Source organism: Coregonus clupeaformis, chromosome 13, assembly GCF_020615455.1.
Source record: "Coregonus clupeaformis isolate EN_2021a chromosome 13, ASM2061545v1, whole genome shotgun sequence".
Classification (NCBI taxonomy): domain Eukaryota; kingdom Metazoa; phylum Chordata; class Actinopteri; order Salmoniformes; family Salmonidae; genus Coregonus; species Coregonus clupeaformis.
Window position 1 is genome coordinate 24,939,828 of NC_059204.1, and position 16,636 is coordinate 24,956,463.

At 44.6% G+C, this 16,636-nt stretch overlaps 1 protein-coding gene across 3 annotated transcripts in view; it reads left to right on the forward strand.

Moving 5' to 3' along the window:
- Positions 1-16,636, forward strand: part of LOC121579798 (Down syndrome cell adhesion molecule homolog) — a 158,990-nt gene that overhangs the window by 30,992 nt on the left and 111,362 nt on the right. For all 3 annotated transcript variants that reach the window (XM_041894702.2, XM_041894700.2, XM_041894701.2), the window contains exons 2-3: positions 3,370-3,687; positions 4,407-4,556. In XM_041894702.2, the coding sequence (XP_041750636.1) occupies positions 3,370-3,687; positions 4,407-4,556 (468 nt within the window). The remainder of the gene's footprint in view (positions 1-3,369; positions 3,688-4,406; positions 4,557-16,636) is intronic.

Here is a 16,636-nt window from a genome sequence, read left to right on the forward strand (position 1 = left end):
AGAGGGCACTATGGTGTTGAAGCTGAGCTGTAGTCAATGAATAGCATTCTCACATAGGTGTTCCTCTTGTCCAGGTGGGAAAGGGCAGTGTGGAGTGCAATAGAGATTGCATCATCTGTGGATCTGTTGGGGCGGTATGCAAATTGGAGTGGGTCTAAGGTTATCTTAGTGTCCTTGGGCACGGGGACTATGTTGGTCTGCTTGAAACATGTTGGTATTACAGACTCAGTCAGGGACATGTTGAAAATGTCAGTGAAGACACTTGCCAGTTGGTCAGCACATGCTCGGAGTACACGTCCTGGTAATCCGTCTGGCCCTGCGGCCTTGTGAATGTTGACCTGCTTAAAAGTCTTACTCACATTGGCTACGGAGAGCGTGATCACATAGTCATCCGGAACAGCTGGTGCTCTCATGCATGCTTCAGTGTTGCTTGCCTCGGGCGAGCATAGAAGTGGTTTAGCTCGTCTGGTAGGCTTGTGTCACTGGGCAGCTCGCGGCTGTGCTTCCCTTTGTAGTCTGTAATAGTTTTCAAGCCCTGCCACATCCGACGAGCGTCAGAGCCAGTGTAGTACGATTCAATCTTAGTCCTGTATTGACTCTTTGCCTTTTTGATGGTTCGTCGGAGGGCATAGCGGGATTTCTTATAAGCGTCCGGGTTAGAGTCCCATTCCTTGAAAGCGGCAGCTCTACCCTTTAGCTCAGTGCGGATGTTTCCTGTAATCCATGGCTTCTGGTTGGGGTATGTACGTACGGTCACTGTGGGGACGACATCATCGATGCACTTATTGACACACACACGCACACACACACACATGAACACATGCACACACATACACACACTGACTTCAGGACTGATACAGGGGCAAAATTGGTGTGCCGCCGGCCGCTCTGGTCCATGGCTGTGTTGTGGAGCATGCAGTTACTACACCATGCTATTCAGACCACTCATCAATCAGCCATGTGATACTTGGTTGTGTGTGTGTGCTCCCAAACAGCCAATCTATTGAACTGTTAATGTTGGGGTCTCACGGTTTCCTGTTAGCCGATCAATATGGTGCAGTGCTAGACGTCCATAAGGATGGAGCACTCTTGCATTTCCCTTCGCTATTCAATGCTTATGGAAGTCTCAATACAGTTCATGATCATATAATTTTGGTAAGAAACTAAAACAACACCTGCCATCCAATCTTGAGCTCCCCCATGTCTGTAGGTTTGAGGTACAAATAGTTATGTGACTATGTGTATATAAAGGAAATCCTGTGCATTTAGGTATGTGTGAAGTGAGTGTTTAAATGCAATATCTGCACAACAAACATGAATATTATGCAAGTATTTGTATATGCTATACCAGACTAGGTGGAAGCAGGTTGTGGTGGTTGGAGCTCTTGTTAGGAATTGATGAAGCACTCAAATGTTTGTTCCCAGAGGAGGGGGATTGGCAGCACAGGCAGGCATGTAGGTAGGCTGGGTAGAGACAGGGCAGGGAATGAGGCAGGCTGGGTAGCGACAGGGCAGGGAATGAGGCAGGCTGGGTAGAGACAGGGCAAGGAATGAGGCAGGCTGGGTAGAGACAGGGCAGGGAATGAGGCAGGCTGGGTAGCGACAGGGCAGGGAATGAGGCAGGCTGGGTAGCGACAGGACAGGGAATGAGGCAGGCTGGGTAGAGACAGGGCAGGGAATGAGGCAGGCTGGGTAGAGACAGGACAGGTAATGAGGCAGGCTGGGTAGAGACAGGGCAGGGAATGAGGCAGGCTGGGTAGCGACAGGGCAGGGAATGAGGCAGGCTGGGTAGAGACAGGGCAGGGAATGAGGCAGGCTGGGTAGAGACAGGGCAGGGAATGAGGCAGGCTGGGTAGAGACAGGGCAGGGAATGAGGCAGGCTGGGTAGAGACAGGGCAGGGAATGAGGCAGGCTGGGTAGCGACAGGGCAGGGAATGAGGCAGGCTGGGTAGAGACAGGGCAGGGAATGAGGTAGGCTGGGTAGAGACAGGGCAGGGAATGAGGCAGGCAGGTAGCGACAGGGCAGGGAATGAGGCAGGCTGGGTAGAGACAGGGCAGGGAATGAGGCAGGCTGGGTAGAGACAGGGCAGGGAATGAGGCAGGCTGGGTAGAGACAGGGCAGGGAATGAGGCAGGCAGGTAGCGACAGGGTAGGGAGTGAAGCAGGTTGGGTAGTGACAGGCCAGGGAGTGTAGGATCACACACCAACAGGTAGGCTTTCTACAATGACAAGGCAGGTTGTGGGAATACTCTGGAAAAATATTTGTTACCTAATTAAGTCGCTACAAACTGTGATGAGATGACAAACACACAACAGCAATTCCAATCTATTTGCTATTAAGAAAAAAATACAATTTTGGTATCGTTCTCAACAGTTTGTTTCATATCCAATAATAATCCATCTAACTAAATGACGGCCATATAAGAAGCAGATAATGTATTTAGGAGGACTCACCCCAAAGCCCATGTTAACAATAAGGCAGACACACTAGGTGACATGGAGTGCTTGCCTAGTATCTTTGATTTCCCAGAAGCCTTGGTGCATGCCTACGCAGCACACCATACCAGCTCATAAAGGATTGGTGCAGTATTGGGTTGGGGGGGAAGGGGGAAGGGGTGGAGTAGCAGCATCCACCCGCACACACGCCACGTTTCTTAGGGGGGTCGTGGCTCAGCCCTCCACCAGCAGCCCTCCAGCCGCAGTTTCCCATCATGCACTGTGTTTGTAATCAGGTCTGGTGCTATGCTGGCCCTCCCAGTTCCACTCCTCTCCCTCGGCTCCTCTGAAATGCCTCTTAATACTGAACAACTCTCCTTTCTCCATTCCTCCTCACTGCAGTTGAAAATAGCACTTTGGCCATGCAGTCAGAGCACAAAACCATTACAGCACCACAGACTCAAAGTGAATTACAACATAAGAAATCTTAGCGATAAATGCATAGTAGAGCTCTGTCTATTCCAAAACAAAAGCGTGATTTAAAAGCTCTACTGACAAGGCATTCAGATGTTTTAGTTTAGAAATATTGCAAAATGGCCTCCATTGCTAAGATGGAGACTGGTACTTCTGGCCATTCATCGGTTGTTCTTTGTTAGTTTCAGTTTTTTTTTCTGATACTCAGAATGTTACATTGTTAAACAACCCCCATAAAAATACCCCCCAAATAAGGGGATAGAGAATACATTCCTGAAAAATCGTCTACAAAAACGTAAAAATGCTCAGTGTTTTTTCTTCACGTTGATCAGGATCAGGGATATATTGGTCAAAATCAAAGGTGGCTAAAGGCTGAACGTTGGTTGAGAAGCTGGGCAGCAGAAAACCTAAACGCTACCAATGACTAACATTCCCTCCTCTGCTCTGTTTTCCTTGCAGTTTTCAGTGAAGATCTACGTTCCAGCTTATATTTTGTCAATGCATCTGTGCAAGAGGTAGTGTTTGCCAGCACCACAGGGACCTCGGTGCCCTGTCCCGCCGTAGGCGTGCCCCCCGCCTCGCTGCGCTGGTACCTGGCCACCGGAGAGGAGATCTACGATGTCCCCGGGATCCGCCACGTGCACCCCAATGGCACCCTCCAGATCTTCCACTTCAACCCCTCCAGCTTCAGCAACCTCATCCACGACAACACCTACTATTGCACAGCGGAGAACCCTTCAGGGAAAATCAGGAGCCAAGATGTCCATATTAAGGCTGGTGAGTTGTCCATCTGCTTGGTTTATGCATACAGTAGCAGTGATGGGAGAATTATTATTATTATTTAAAAGATCATTGCTAGGTAGTTAACGTTAGCTAGCGCTAGTCTGCGGTCCCTGCGCCAAAACTCCAGTATTTCTCCTTCTATAGCTTGTTCTCCATCTTCATTTTACATGGTGAGCCAACATGTTTTCAGCAGTTTTATTTCCATGACTGATCAAAACTTGTTTTGTTATGGCTCTCTCTTGTCTCTGTTAGGAACATCAAATCGCAATAAAATCACAGAATAGAATCACAATACATATAGAATCGTGATACATATCGTAAGGGCACCTAAGTATCGTGATAATATTGTATTGTGAGGTCCCTGGCCATTCCCAGCCCTACAGTATAGTGGTCAGTGGTCAGTGTGGGTAAGGAAATGGACAGTTGATTACAGAGGTGGGAATTAGGGCTGCAGACAGTGTGGATATGTTGAACATAAGCTTGTTGGTCACTAAATGGGGTATAGTATACCACTTGGGTGACTAGTGACCACCAGCTAAACATTTCAGCTGGTGATGTTTAGACAGGGATGTCACATTTGTTACGCTTGTGAGCAAAGCAGTGAAGAAAGTAAAGAAACAAAATATATAGACAGCATATAATTTGCCAGAACAGAAAAAATGAAAGTAAATTCATTGAGGACTCTCATTTCTTGTTTCCCCCATCTCTTCCAGTTCTACGAGAGCCCTACACGGTCCGTGTGGAGGACCAGAAAGCCATGAGAGGCAATGTGGCGGTGTTCAAGTGCATTATCCCAGCCTCGGTGGAGGCCTACATCACTGTTGTGTCCTGGGAGAAAGACACAGTGTCAATCAACGTCCAGAGTAAGTCTCTGCTCTCTAATCACTACTGTAATGTATATAGAGAACATGTTATGTAAAAAACCTTGACAAAACCAGTCTGGTAAATGAGTATCACACTGCAAGAAAAGAAGGCCATAGGTCTGAGATAGCTAAGTGTTTTGACCCCAGGGATGTGTGGATGTGTGGATGTGCTTTGCCCCGTCTGTCTGCAAGGCCTTTTGAGGTCAGACTAGACTAGTAGATTAGCGCCCCTGCCCCTTGTCCCTGTTCCAGCCATGCAACCAACCCATTATGTTGTGTTGTGTGTCCACGTCTGTCGGACCCCATGACAGAGTGTCCCTATTTCCCTGCTGACCCAGGCTGGACGAGAGTCTTCCACGAGAGCAGGGAGGAGGGCATGGCAGCCCTGTGGTGTCACTTAGCCTCAGTGCTATTGACCCAGTTCTCTGGTGATGGGAGCCATTGCACGGTCTGCGTCGCTCGTCTACTCGATTGTTTCCTAGCCCCCGGGGGCATATTCACTTTATGTTGGGCATTTAACAAACTCAATAGACAAAGCTAATGTTGTTTTGGCTTTTGAACGGAGGGCAAATGCAGTGATTTATTTTTTGTTGACGTTTTACAATTTGTCCACTGAGGTGAAAGCAACCATGTTGAAATCTATATCAATCTCTTAATTGTCCATAAATGGATTAGCAAGCCCCCTTTATCAAATCAAATCAAATCAAATTGTATTTGCCACATGCGCCTAATACAACAGGTGTAGACATTACCGTGAAATGCTTACTTACAGCCCTTAACCAACAATGCATTTATTTTTTTATAAAAAAGTAAAATAAAACAACAACAACAACAACAAAAAAGTGTTGAGAAAAAAAGAGCAGAAGTAAAATAAAATAACAGTAGGGATACATACATACAGTATACATTTTAGTCATTTAGCAGACGCTCTTATCCAGAGCGACTTACAGTTAGTGAGTGCATACATTTTTCATACATGTTTCATATACTGGGGGGGTACCGGTGCAGAGTCAATGTGCAGGGGCACCGGCTAGTTGAGGTAGTTGAGGTAGTTGAGGTAATATGTACATGTGGGTAGAGTTAAAGTGACTATGCATAAATAATTAACAGAGTAGCAGCAGCGTAAAAAGATGGGGTGGGGGTGGGGGGGCAGTGCAAATAGTCCGGGTAGCCATGATTAGCTGTTCAGGAGTCTTATGGCTTGGGGGTAGAAGCTGTTGAGAAGCCTTTTGGACCTAGACTTGGTGCTCCGGTACCGCTTGCCGTGCGGTAGCAGAGAGAACAGTCTACGACTAGGGTGGCTGGAGTCTTTGACAATTTTGAGGGCTTTCCTCTGACACCGCCTGGTATAGAGGTCCTGGATGGCAGGAAGCTTGGCCCCAGTGATGTACTGGGCCGTACGCACTACCCTCTGTAGTGCCTTGCGGTCGGAGGCCGAGCAGTTGCCATACCAGGCGGTGATGCAACCAGTCAGGATGCTCTCGATGGTGCAGCTGTAGAACTTTTTGAGGATCTGAGGACCCATGCCAAATCTTTTCAGTCTCCTGAGGGGGAATAGGCTTTGTCATGCCCTCTTCACAACTGTCTTGGTGTGTTTGGACCATGATAGTTTGTTGGTGATGTGGACACCAAGGAACTTGAAGCTCTCAACCGTCCCTCTGTAAGTCTCACTGGGGTTAGGCCCACTTTAGGCTAGGTTGCTATGCAGAACCTAACGATGCACCACTCAAAGAGCTCCAGTGTCTGCATGCATGGAAAGACGGGCTAATGACTGTGAAAAATACACACATTTAAGAAGACAGTGGGTAGGAGTTGCATTGCAGTAAAGTGCATTGTCTATGTCAGTGGTCGTAGGTCAACCCTGGCTGCTCTGTTCTTTATTTGGCTCTTATTATTGTCCATCCTGATGCCTAGTCACTTTACCTGCCTTCATGTACATATCTACCTCAAGTACCTCGTACCTCTGCACATTGATCTGGTACTGGTACTCCCTGTATAAAGCGCCATTCTTGTGTATTTTATTTTATTCCTCTTGTGTTGCTATTTTTATTATTAAACGCTGCATTGTTGGGAAGGGCTCGTAAGCAAGTTGTATTAGGCGCATGTGACAAATAAAATTAGATTTGATTAGATTTTTGGTACTGGTGAGCTACTGGGTGTGCAGGCTTTTGTTGCAGCCCAGCACTGTCTTACAGTACACAACTGATTGAAACAATGTACTGCTTATCAGGACCTTGACTAGTTAAACCAGATGGTTAATGCAGGGCTGGAACAAAAAGCTGCACACCATATACTGTAGTTCTCCAGGCTCAGAGTTGAGGACCACTGATGAATCTAATAGATGATGCATCATTACACTGAACCTTTTTTCATGACATGGTTCAAAACACAAACAATATGGTAACATCATTTTAGATGGAAAGACAAAATGGTAAAGTGATGATTGTGTGGCAGGAATTATAGCAATGATTTGAAGAGGGGAAAATAAGGCTCATATCCTATTAATTTGTGTCTATAGCTACATGCTCTCCTCTGATAAGCATCTGATTCTCACTAAGATATGAGTGAAGATATAGGTGAGGATAAAGCAATGACACCCACACATGTATATTTTCTCTGCTCTGCGGTGTGGCTGGTTGGCTGCTATAGCAGAATGCAGGATCAATCCTGTTATGTATTGTTCTTGAATGTTTTCATTCCAATAGTGAAGGGTTCTAAGTACCTTCCATCCACAAATGTCTTATAGATTTGGTCCTTCTGAGAACCATTTTATGAATCTCATCATGCATTCATTCTTCTTACCTTTACTGTTTGTGAGTCGGACTTAGACAAGGGGATATGATGAGATATGTCCAATAGTACCAAATCAAGTTTATTTGTCACAGCAGGTATAATCAGTACAGTGAAATGCTTGCTTGCAATCTCTTCCTCAACAATGCAGTCCTATAAAAGAAATGCACACAATAATCAAATAAGTACACCCTCTGTAGAGTACTCATGAGAATAATAAAAGAAATACACACGATAATATACACTATATACAAGGTCAGTATCAGTACCAATTAATGAAAGGGATACTGGTGGCAAGCTCTTCCTGTATCTACAATGCTGATGATACTGAGGGTCTAATTCAACTGAAACCTCAAAAGAGCTTCTCATATTGCAAGAAAACATTTTTGTTGCATTGATAGCCTCTGACAAAACCGTTTTTGTTTCATGCAGAAGTAAACTCTAAATTCTGTTGATATTTTATTGATTGACATTCTATTGATAAAACCAACCCCAACAATTATTCTCCATCAATACCAAAAATAGTGTTCTTATTGGATTTGTTTGTGTCGTGTTGTGTTGCTGATTCTGCTGCTGTTGCCTCACAGAGAGAGACACAGCCCTAGCAGTGTTGCTCCATTCCCCAGGTGCAGGCTGAGGGCTGGGCTGTGCTGCAGTCACTGAAGAAGGCCTTGTAGTGATTTGCCGTGGCCTGATCTGGCCTCCACTGCATTCAGCATGAGTGGGGCCGGACCCCAGCACTGCAGAGAGGCACACACACACACACGCTCTACACACTCTTTCTCATTCCACACACAAGCCACACACCAGGGCCATCGGCCATCACAGTACATAGCCCTTTTCTGCTCCACCCTCCCATCTCTCTCTCTCTCTCTCTTTACCTCTCACGCCACAGTCAATCTCTCTGTCCTTGTACTGTACTGCAAAGTGATAAGATACATAATGACATGGGAAGTCATCCAATCAATATTCAAAATCTACCCTCAGTTGTCTTAGTAGCATCCTGATACTATCAGTATATACAGGGTGTCTGACTGTATGTATTACACCTGATCAGTTCACACACTATGTGATATAATGGTGTTCAGAAACAACACACTATTCATGTTGTTCTTATTCCTGTCTTATTGGTATTCATGCAAGCTTCCCTGATGTCTTCTTCTGGTTGGGAGTTCGACACTGTTGCCTATCTATCTGTTGTATTTCATAGTTTATTGCTCATGCTTAGTTGACATTTTCAAGTCGTTAAGCGTCCAGCTTGTCAGTCGTGTGTCACCTGGCTGCTGGTTGCTGTGTGGGAGACAAGCCAACCACACCATGGTGCTTAATTGGCTGTGTGTAATGTAGCTTTGAAGTAAATATCAAGAGTTTTATCAAAAGCCAGGCCGTTATCATCATGTGCTCATGGGCTGGTGTTTTCCTCTTTCTCCTCTGTTTCCTCATCATGCCAGCTCTCCCCCACTCTCTCTCTCTCTCTCTCTCTCTCTCTCTCTCTCTCTCTCTCAGGGGAATCATGTTGTAGCATTTGTTTCACCCTGGTGTATTGTTACTGGTCTGTATGTCACCATGGACACAGTGAAGACACCACAGGGAACATGGCAGCCGGTGTGTAAACAGTCCGCTCTGTCACTGGGGCCATGATGTCACCACACAATATATACAATATAAATATATATAATATCAGTATTACTATCCGCATTTTGTAATGCGTTGGAGCAACACCATTGAATATTCTATGTCATACATGAATGTAAATGAGTATAAAGCTCAGGTTTGTAGTCTTTGTAGCTATTCAACAGTTAAGTATAAGATCAGCATTTGTAGCTGTATTGATGTTGCCTTATTGTAGACCCTGGGTGAGGAGAAAATAAAATGGGAGGGAATCATTTCTCATAATCAGGTGTCATGGTGTGTTGAATGTATAGGGTAGAGTTCATACAATATAGTACGCTCGCTGTCGGTTTTGCCCTTTGCTAAGACAGTATGGAAGCAGCATAGGCATTGGTGAATGCTGCATAGCCTTGAGAAGGGGGCTGGGGCTGGGGCGGAGGAGGGATAATGGTTTTACTGGTCCCTGTGTGCTGGAGACAGAGCGAGAGAAAAGAGGGAGGGGAGGGAAGGAAGGAAGGAAGGAAGGAAGGAAGGAAGGAAGGAAGGAAGGAAGGAAGGAAGGAAGGAAGGAAGGAAGGAAGGAAGGAAGGAAGGAAGGAAGGAAGGAAGGAAGGAAGGAAGGAAGGAAGGAAGGAAGGAAGGAAGGAAGGAAGGAAGGAAGGAAGGAAGGAAGGAAGGAAGGAAGGAAGGAGGAGGAGAAAGAAGAGAGGGAGAATGACTAACATGGTCGTGTTTCTGGGAGCCCTAGCCATGTTGGAGGAGGAAGGTGGAGTGAGGTGAGGGTTTCTCTCCTCCTTCCTCTCTCTCCCTCTGCCTCCCTCTTTTCCTCTCTCTCCCTCTGCCTCCCTCTTTTTCTCTCTCTCTCTCTGTCGACATGCAGGGTTTGGACTCTGACGTGTGACAGGCTGGATGAAGAGTATTTTTTGAGCGCTTGTCATTCCTTCTCTCAATGACTGGCTGGAGTATTGTTATACACACATAAAATGGGTCAGGCGGCCTGTGGAGGATTGAGTGATTGTACAGATGTACGGACCGCAGACACAGACACAGACAAGGCTCGAATTAAGGTTGAATGTACTCTGCAGCCGAGCACTCCTTGCTAAAATAAAGGAGATAAATAAAAAATAAATGGTGTGCTGTATAGCGAGCGAGGGAGAGAGTGTTTCTAGTGTAGCCAGCGTTCTTGTCCTCCTCTCACAGGCTCCCAGCTGGTTCTCCCCCCACGCCCAGTGGCAGGGGGCTTAGCGGGAGAAATAAAGGGAGATATGAAGGGATACACAGAAGAAAAGAGAGGGAGGAAAATCAATACCTGTGCGCATGAATCAGACTGTGGCTGCCACAAAGCATTATGAGAACATGACGAGAGAGATGCATTTGTGCGCAGGGAGGTGTGCACACAGCATGATAAGCATGGGGGTAAGGGGGTAAGGGAGGAGAGAGGAGGGGAAGCCAAAATGTCCCCCTTATTTTATCATCCAAGCACTTCTATTAGATTGTGAAATGTTTTAAAGATCCTATGAAGATCCTGATACTGTTGTAGACCCTCAGTGAGCATTTGTGAGTGTTGATAAATAATGTAATTCAGATCCATATGTGGTTAGCTAGATTCTAACAGTCTAGATTTTATCATCCTTCCCCTGCTCCACTCCCAGACCCAGAAAGTCAGAGATATTAATTCCCTTCTCTCCCCCACCATCAACACCACCACCACCTTCTTCCCTGCACTGATCAAACTCCCACCTCCGCACTGTGGCTGTTTGCTCACGAATAACCACAATTTGTTCCTTATTAAACTCTAGGGGCTGGGAACGATTAGAGCTGCGAGCCGATGTGAGGGAGGGGGGACTAAGCGCAGCTTAATATTTACACTGAGCAAAGGCTCCTAGGTGCTGCTGCAATTTGGCACATGTATCTTGGTGTTGGTAGTGGTGGTAGTGTTGATGCCAGGGCCGTAGGCACTGGGGAGACATGCCCTGCCAGAACCACCCAATCAGATTAAGCAAAAACAAAAATACTGAGGAGTATTACAAAAATACTCCTCAGCAACCCTCCCCCTGCCAGTCATACGTGGCCACCGTCCAAGATACAGATTAGCAATAAACGCAACATGAGCTAATCATGGAAGGAGCCACACATTAATTAACATTTATTTCTGTGGACTGGATGTTTTGGAGGCCCTGATTTATCAGTGGGTCAAAGGGAAGAGAGTGGAGAATGTGTGTTTTTGTGACATTAGGATGGTGGCGTTTCCGATGACTTGAACTATACTAGTGTCTCTCTGGGTCCCTCTTGTTTTGTGGCGAGCCACACACGTGACAAGACAAGGTACATATGAACCATGTTCATCCCACAAGGCCTTTTCTTTGCCTATACATCACAGTCAGGTTGCAGAGACAGACAGTAATGTTGCTCAGTGTATCTGTCATGATAGGGCTCATAAGCTCAGGAACGAGATGAAGACTTATGACTCTGTCTCTCTCCGTCTGAACAGGTGTTGCTAACCAGCATAAGGGCACCATAGAACAAATCCCAAGACAAACAAAATTGTTTCGAAAACATACACTCTTAGAAAAAAAGGTGTTATCTAGAACCAAAAAGGGTTCTTTGGCTGTGCCCACAGGAGAACCCTTTGAAGAACCCCTTTTGATTCCAGGTAGAACCTGTTTGGTTCCAGGTAGAAGCCTTTCCACAGAGGGTTCTACATGGAACCCAAAAGATTTCTACCTGGAACCAAAAAGGGTTCTACCTGGAACCAAAAAGGGTTATCCTATGGGGACAGCCGAAGAACCCTTTTGGAACCCTTTTTTTGTAAGAGATGTATTTAGGCCTTTCTTTAAATAGTCATTTTCTAGTCATGATTTCTGTCTGGTCTTTTGAGGCTTTACTGTTTTTTTGGGGTTGTACTTCCAGCATATAAGCAGTGTTGAACCATAATGTAAGAGCAGCAGCAGCAAGACAGCAAGGAGAAGTAAGGCAGAAAAAATTGTGTTGTACTGGAGCTAGAGATGACGGTGACAAACACACAACGAGGCGAGCGTCAGTCTCAGCCAGAGAGAAACAAATCTCCTTAGCACCGCGCTATTACTCTCTGTCAGTAAAAAAAGAGGGGAAGGCTATTCCTCCCTCCTCCTCATCTCTACCTCCATCCCTCAGTTTTGCCCATGTTTAACCTTACTGTTGATGATGGTGACGTCAACATTAGGTGATCCATAAGACCGACATTTGACTGGCGACAAGGGCGTCCCGCAATCTCGACATCTGCATGGGAACTGCAGCAGGCTGATAGCAGAGAGAGGTGTGTGTGTGTTTGCAGGGAGGTGGAGGGGAGGGGGTGTAGGCTGTGAATGGCTGCTCTTATCGTATGTGTGCAGCTGCTGCAGTGTCTTTGAGAGACAGAGGGGCTGTCCCTGCATGCCACTCACTCTCCCTATTCACAGCGAAGACACTCTCTCTTCCTCTCTCTCTTCCTCTCTCTCTTCCTCTCTCTCTCTCTTCCTCGCTCTCGCTCTCTCTGCCTGTGCTGCATTTACTGTCAAGGGAGTGAGAAGGAAATAAGAAAAACATGACTTGAGCTTTGATGCAGACGCAACAAATGGGTCCATGTTTTCACATTTTCAGGGACAGGCGAGAAGTGAAATGTCGTTTGACATCAGAGCATTACTCTTCTGATGTTTGTGTGTGTGTGTGTTTGCGTGTGTGCGCATGGTAGGATGTGTGTGTTTGTTTACACAAGGATTTTGCTTTTCAATAGACCTTTACATATTGAACTATATATGAAGTGTTTCATTCCAAAACGCTACATATACATTTTCAGAAATGTTGGTAAATGACCTTTTTCTCTTAGATGTTAAGTCCACTGTATGAGGGACTTTGAGTGGTTCTGCACCGGTTCCGACTGACATTTTGGTGTACAAAGCGCCCTGTGAACGTCGTAGGGTCCCGTGCCTTATAGTGCCAGAAAGCCCCATCTGTCTGTTCTCCGCTACTACTCTCTCAGCGGAGCTGACTTGAAGTGTCAGGTTTCAGACCCCACATTTAAATAGGGGGTGACGTGTCACATTTTCTGGCCTATCCAGACAAATAATAGATTTTCTCTTCCTCTGAACAACGGAACCCAGTCTAGTGAATACAACCATTGTGGTTTCATGATATTCTCAGCAGGATTTAGAGCTCTCAACGTGAAAGAATACTAAATAATTTCATAGAATTTAAACAAAACTAATTTTCCTTGGTCACAGATGGACAAAATTGCTTTGTGCTTAAAGCTGTCTGCACACATTTGAATAGTGTCTCTGTGCCACTCAGTGGGCGTTTAGGAGAAAATTCTTTATCGTCAGTTATATGAAATAGTACCAATATTGTACTGTAACTAAGTATGATCATATTTATTTTACAGTTATAAGAAAGGTGAATTCTTATAGTAAGTTATTTATAATTTTATTGTTACTATATTTAGAAAGCATTTCAATCACCATTGCCCCACTTTTGTTGAATAGGGAAAAAATCAAATATGTTTTTTCATATTTTCATAATTTTGTACTATGTACTTGAGCTTGTGTCGTCAAAGGTAAGTACATCTTAGCAATGTATAACTATTGTTAGAAGAAAGGTGAGTTCCAGACCTTTCTAAAACGATGCAAAATTACCAGTTATTGTATATGTGACCGACCGGCTCGATTCGGTCTTACAGTGGCTTGCGAAAGTATTCACCCCCTTGGCATTTTTCCTATTTTGTTGCCTTACAACCTGGAATTAAAATGGATTTTCTGGCAGTTTGTATCATTTGATTTACACAACATGCCTACCACTTTTAAGATGCAAAACATTTTTTATTGTGAAACAAAGAAGAAATAAGACCCCCCCCCCCTGTCAATACTTTGTAGAGCCACTTTTTGCAGCATTTACAGCTGCAAGTCTCTTGGGGTATGTCTCTATAAGCTTGGCACATCTAGCCACTGGGATTTTTGCCCATTCTTCAAGGCAAAACTGCTCTAGCTCCTTCAAGTTGGATGGGTTCCGCTGGTGTACAGCAATCTTTAAGTCATACGACAGATTCTCAATTGGATTGAGGTCTGGGCTTTGACTAGGCCATTCGAAGACATTTAAATGTCTCAAATCTCTGGAAGACTGAAACAGGTTTCCCTCAAGAATTTCCCTGTATTTAGCGCCATCCATCATTCCTTCAATTCTGACCAGTTTCCCAGTCCCTGCCGATAAAATGAGATGGTGTTCTCGGGGTGATGAGAGGTGTTGGGTTTGTGCCAGACATAGGGTTTTCCTTCATGCCTTTTGGCGAACACCAAACGTGTTTGCTTATTGTTTTCTTTAAGCAATGGCTTTTTTCTGGTCACTCTTCCATAAAGCCCAGGTCTGTGGAGTGTACGGCTTAAAGTGGTCCTATGGACAGATTCTCCAATCTCTGCTGTGGAGCTTTGCAGCTCCTTCAGGGTTACCTTTGGTCTCTTTGTTGCCTCTCTGATTAATTCCCTCCTTGCCTGGTCCGTGAGTTTTGGTGGGCGGCCCTCTCTTTGCAGGTTTGTTGTGGTGCCATATTATTAAAAAAAAAATTATAATGGATTTAATGGTGCTCCGTGGGATGTTCAAAGTTTCGGATATTTTTTTATAACCCAACCCTGATCTGTACTTCTCCACAACTTTGTCCATGACCTGTTTGGAGAGCTCCTTGGTCTTCATGGTGCCGCTTGCTTGTTGGTGCCCCTTGCTTAGTGGTGTTGCAGACTCTGGGGCCTTTCAGAACAGGTGTAGATATACTGAGATCATGTGACAGATCATCTGACACAGGTGGACTTTATTTAACTAATTATGTGACTTCTGAAGGTAATTGGTTGCACCAGATCTTATTTAGGGGCTTCATAGCAAAGGGGGTGAATACATATGCAGGCACCACTTTTCCGTTATTTATTTTTTAGACTTTTTTGAAACAAGTTATTTTTTTCATTTCACTTCACCAATTTGGACTATTTTGTGTATGTCCATTACATGAAATCCAAATAAAAATCCATTTAAATTACAGGATGTAATGCAACAAAATAGGAAAAATGGCAAGGGGGATGAATACTTTTGCAAGGCACTGTATGTAGCAAAATTTGAAATTTTGTTTTTACATTGGATAAAAGTAGAGACTCAGAGCTAGATAATGGAATATCATACACTACAGTTGAGGAACAATCGGAAAGTAATTCTGCTATAAAAGTTGATAAACTTGTAACCTCACTTTTGAGAAAATGGCCTTTGAATGTTTTGGTACCTACTGGAGAGCTCTTCTTTGTCTACACCCATTCAGCATTGTTCACACCGTCTTAAGCTTTAGCCCCACCTATCTCTTTAAGGGTTGAGCTGAGCGTTCTGTCCTAACAACAGCCAGACACAAATGAGAAAACAGCTCACTCTGACCATTTTACTCGCCCTAGCAGAGCTGGTTAGGCTGTTTTATGTTATCCAGAGCGTTGGTGACTGCAAATGTGCTGCTGGCAACAATTTACGCTTTTTTCCCAACGTTTACTGACACCGGCCATATTCTACGGGTGTTGAGCGTTCGTAAATTCGTAAGTTATTCTGCGCTCTGGCACACTCAGTCGAGACTTCTCAGAAATCGGAGTAGATAGCCAGAGCAAATTTACCAGCTACGTCTATCAACAGCTGTCGCAGTGACATCATGAACATTCTATGAAATGGATACTTGCATAGTGGAGTCTTTTGTTTAGACATGTAACTAGCTAGCTAAACAATGAACCATAATCCCAACTCATGACGTTACTACCCTGCATGAATCTGCAGGTAGCTAACCAACCAGGTTCAATGTTAGCTAGCTAACATTAGGCTATAACAGCAAAGCAAATGGCTCTGAGATATGAATAATATTACTACACAGATCATACACTTAACGTTAGCTAGCGAGCCAGCCAGCTAACATTAGCTAGCTAGCTAACAGTACACTTTAACTTGAAATGAAAACGTGTAATTAGAAATTAGAAACGTGTAATATCTGAAAATGTAGCTAGCTAGACTATCTTACCCGTATACATGGATTGACGCTTCTCTCGCTGTCAGAGATGCCATGGTTGCCCTTAGTTTGAAGATGTAATCCGGAAACAGGTTTTTTCTCCACCTCCTTAGCTATCATACTCTAATTCCACTGATTTCAAAACTCGGTCCTCCAGAAAGTGGACAGCAACACTTATGCAGTTCTACTACGCGATATATTTTTTAAAAGCCGCATTAGACAGGATTACTTTCACATACTGACCAGCTCAAATAGACAGAAGCGCGCTACATGGCAGGCCAATCCGAACTCATCTCTTGGCATGTCCAGCCCACTCATTATCTCAGCCAATTATGGCTAGCGCGAAGGTCGCTGTCTTTTCTGTGGCTAAACCAACTAGGCTCGTAATGTAACAATTGTATTCGTATTTACAGATGGCATACGAGTTTGTTATTAAGGCACATAAAGTTCACATGTTCCAGAAGGCATTTCTGCCAAAAAACGCATTTTGGTTTTAAGAAATGTTTACGTTCAAATGGCTCTCCTGTGAAGTAGTGACGCTCGACATGCGCCTAGTTTCCTGAAACGAGTCACATATGGCCATCTCATGAAAGATATTTGTATGTTTTATATATGTTTTATATATTATATTTATATGTTAAATATACAGGATATG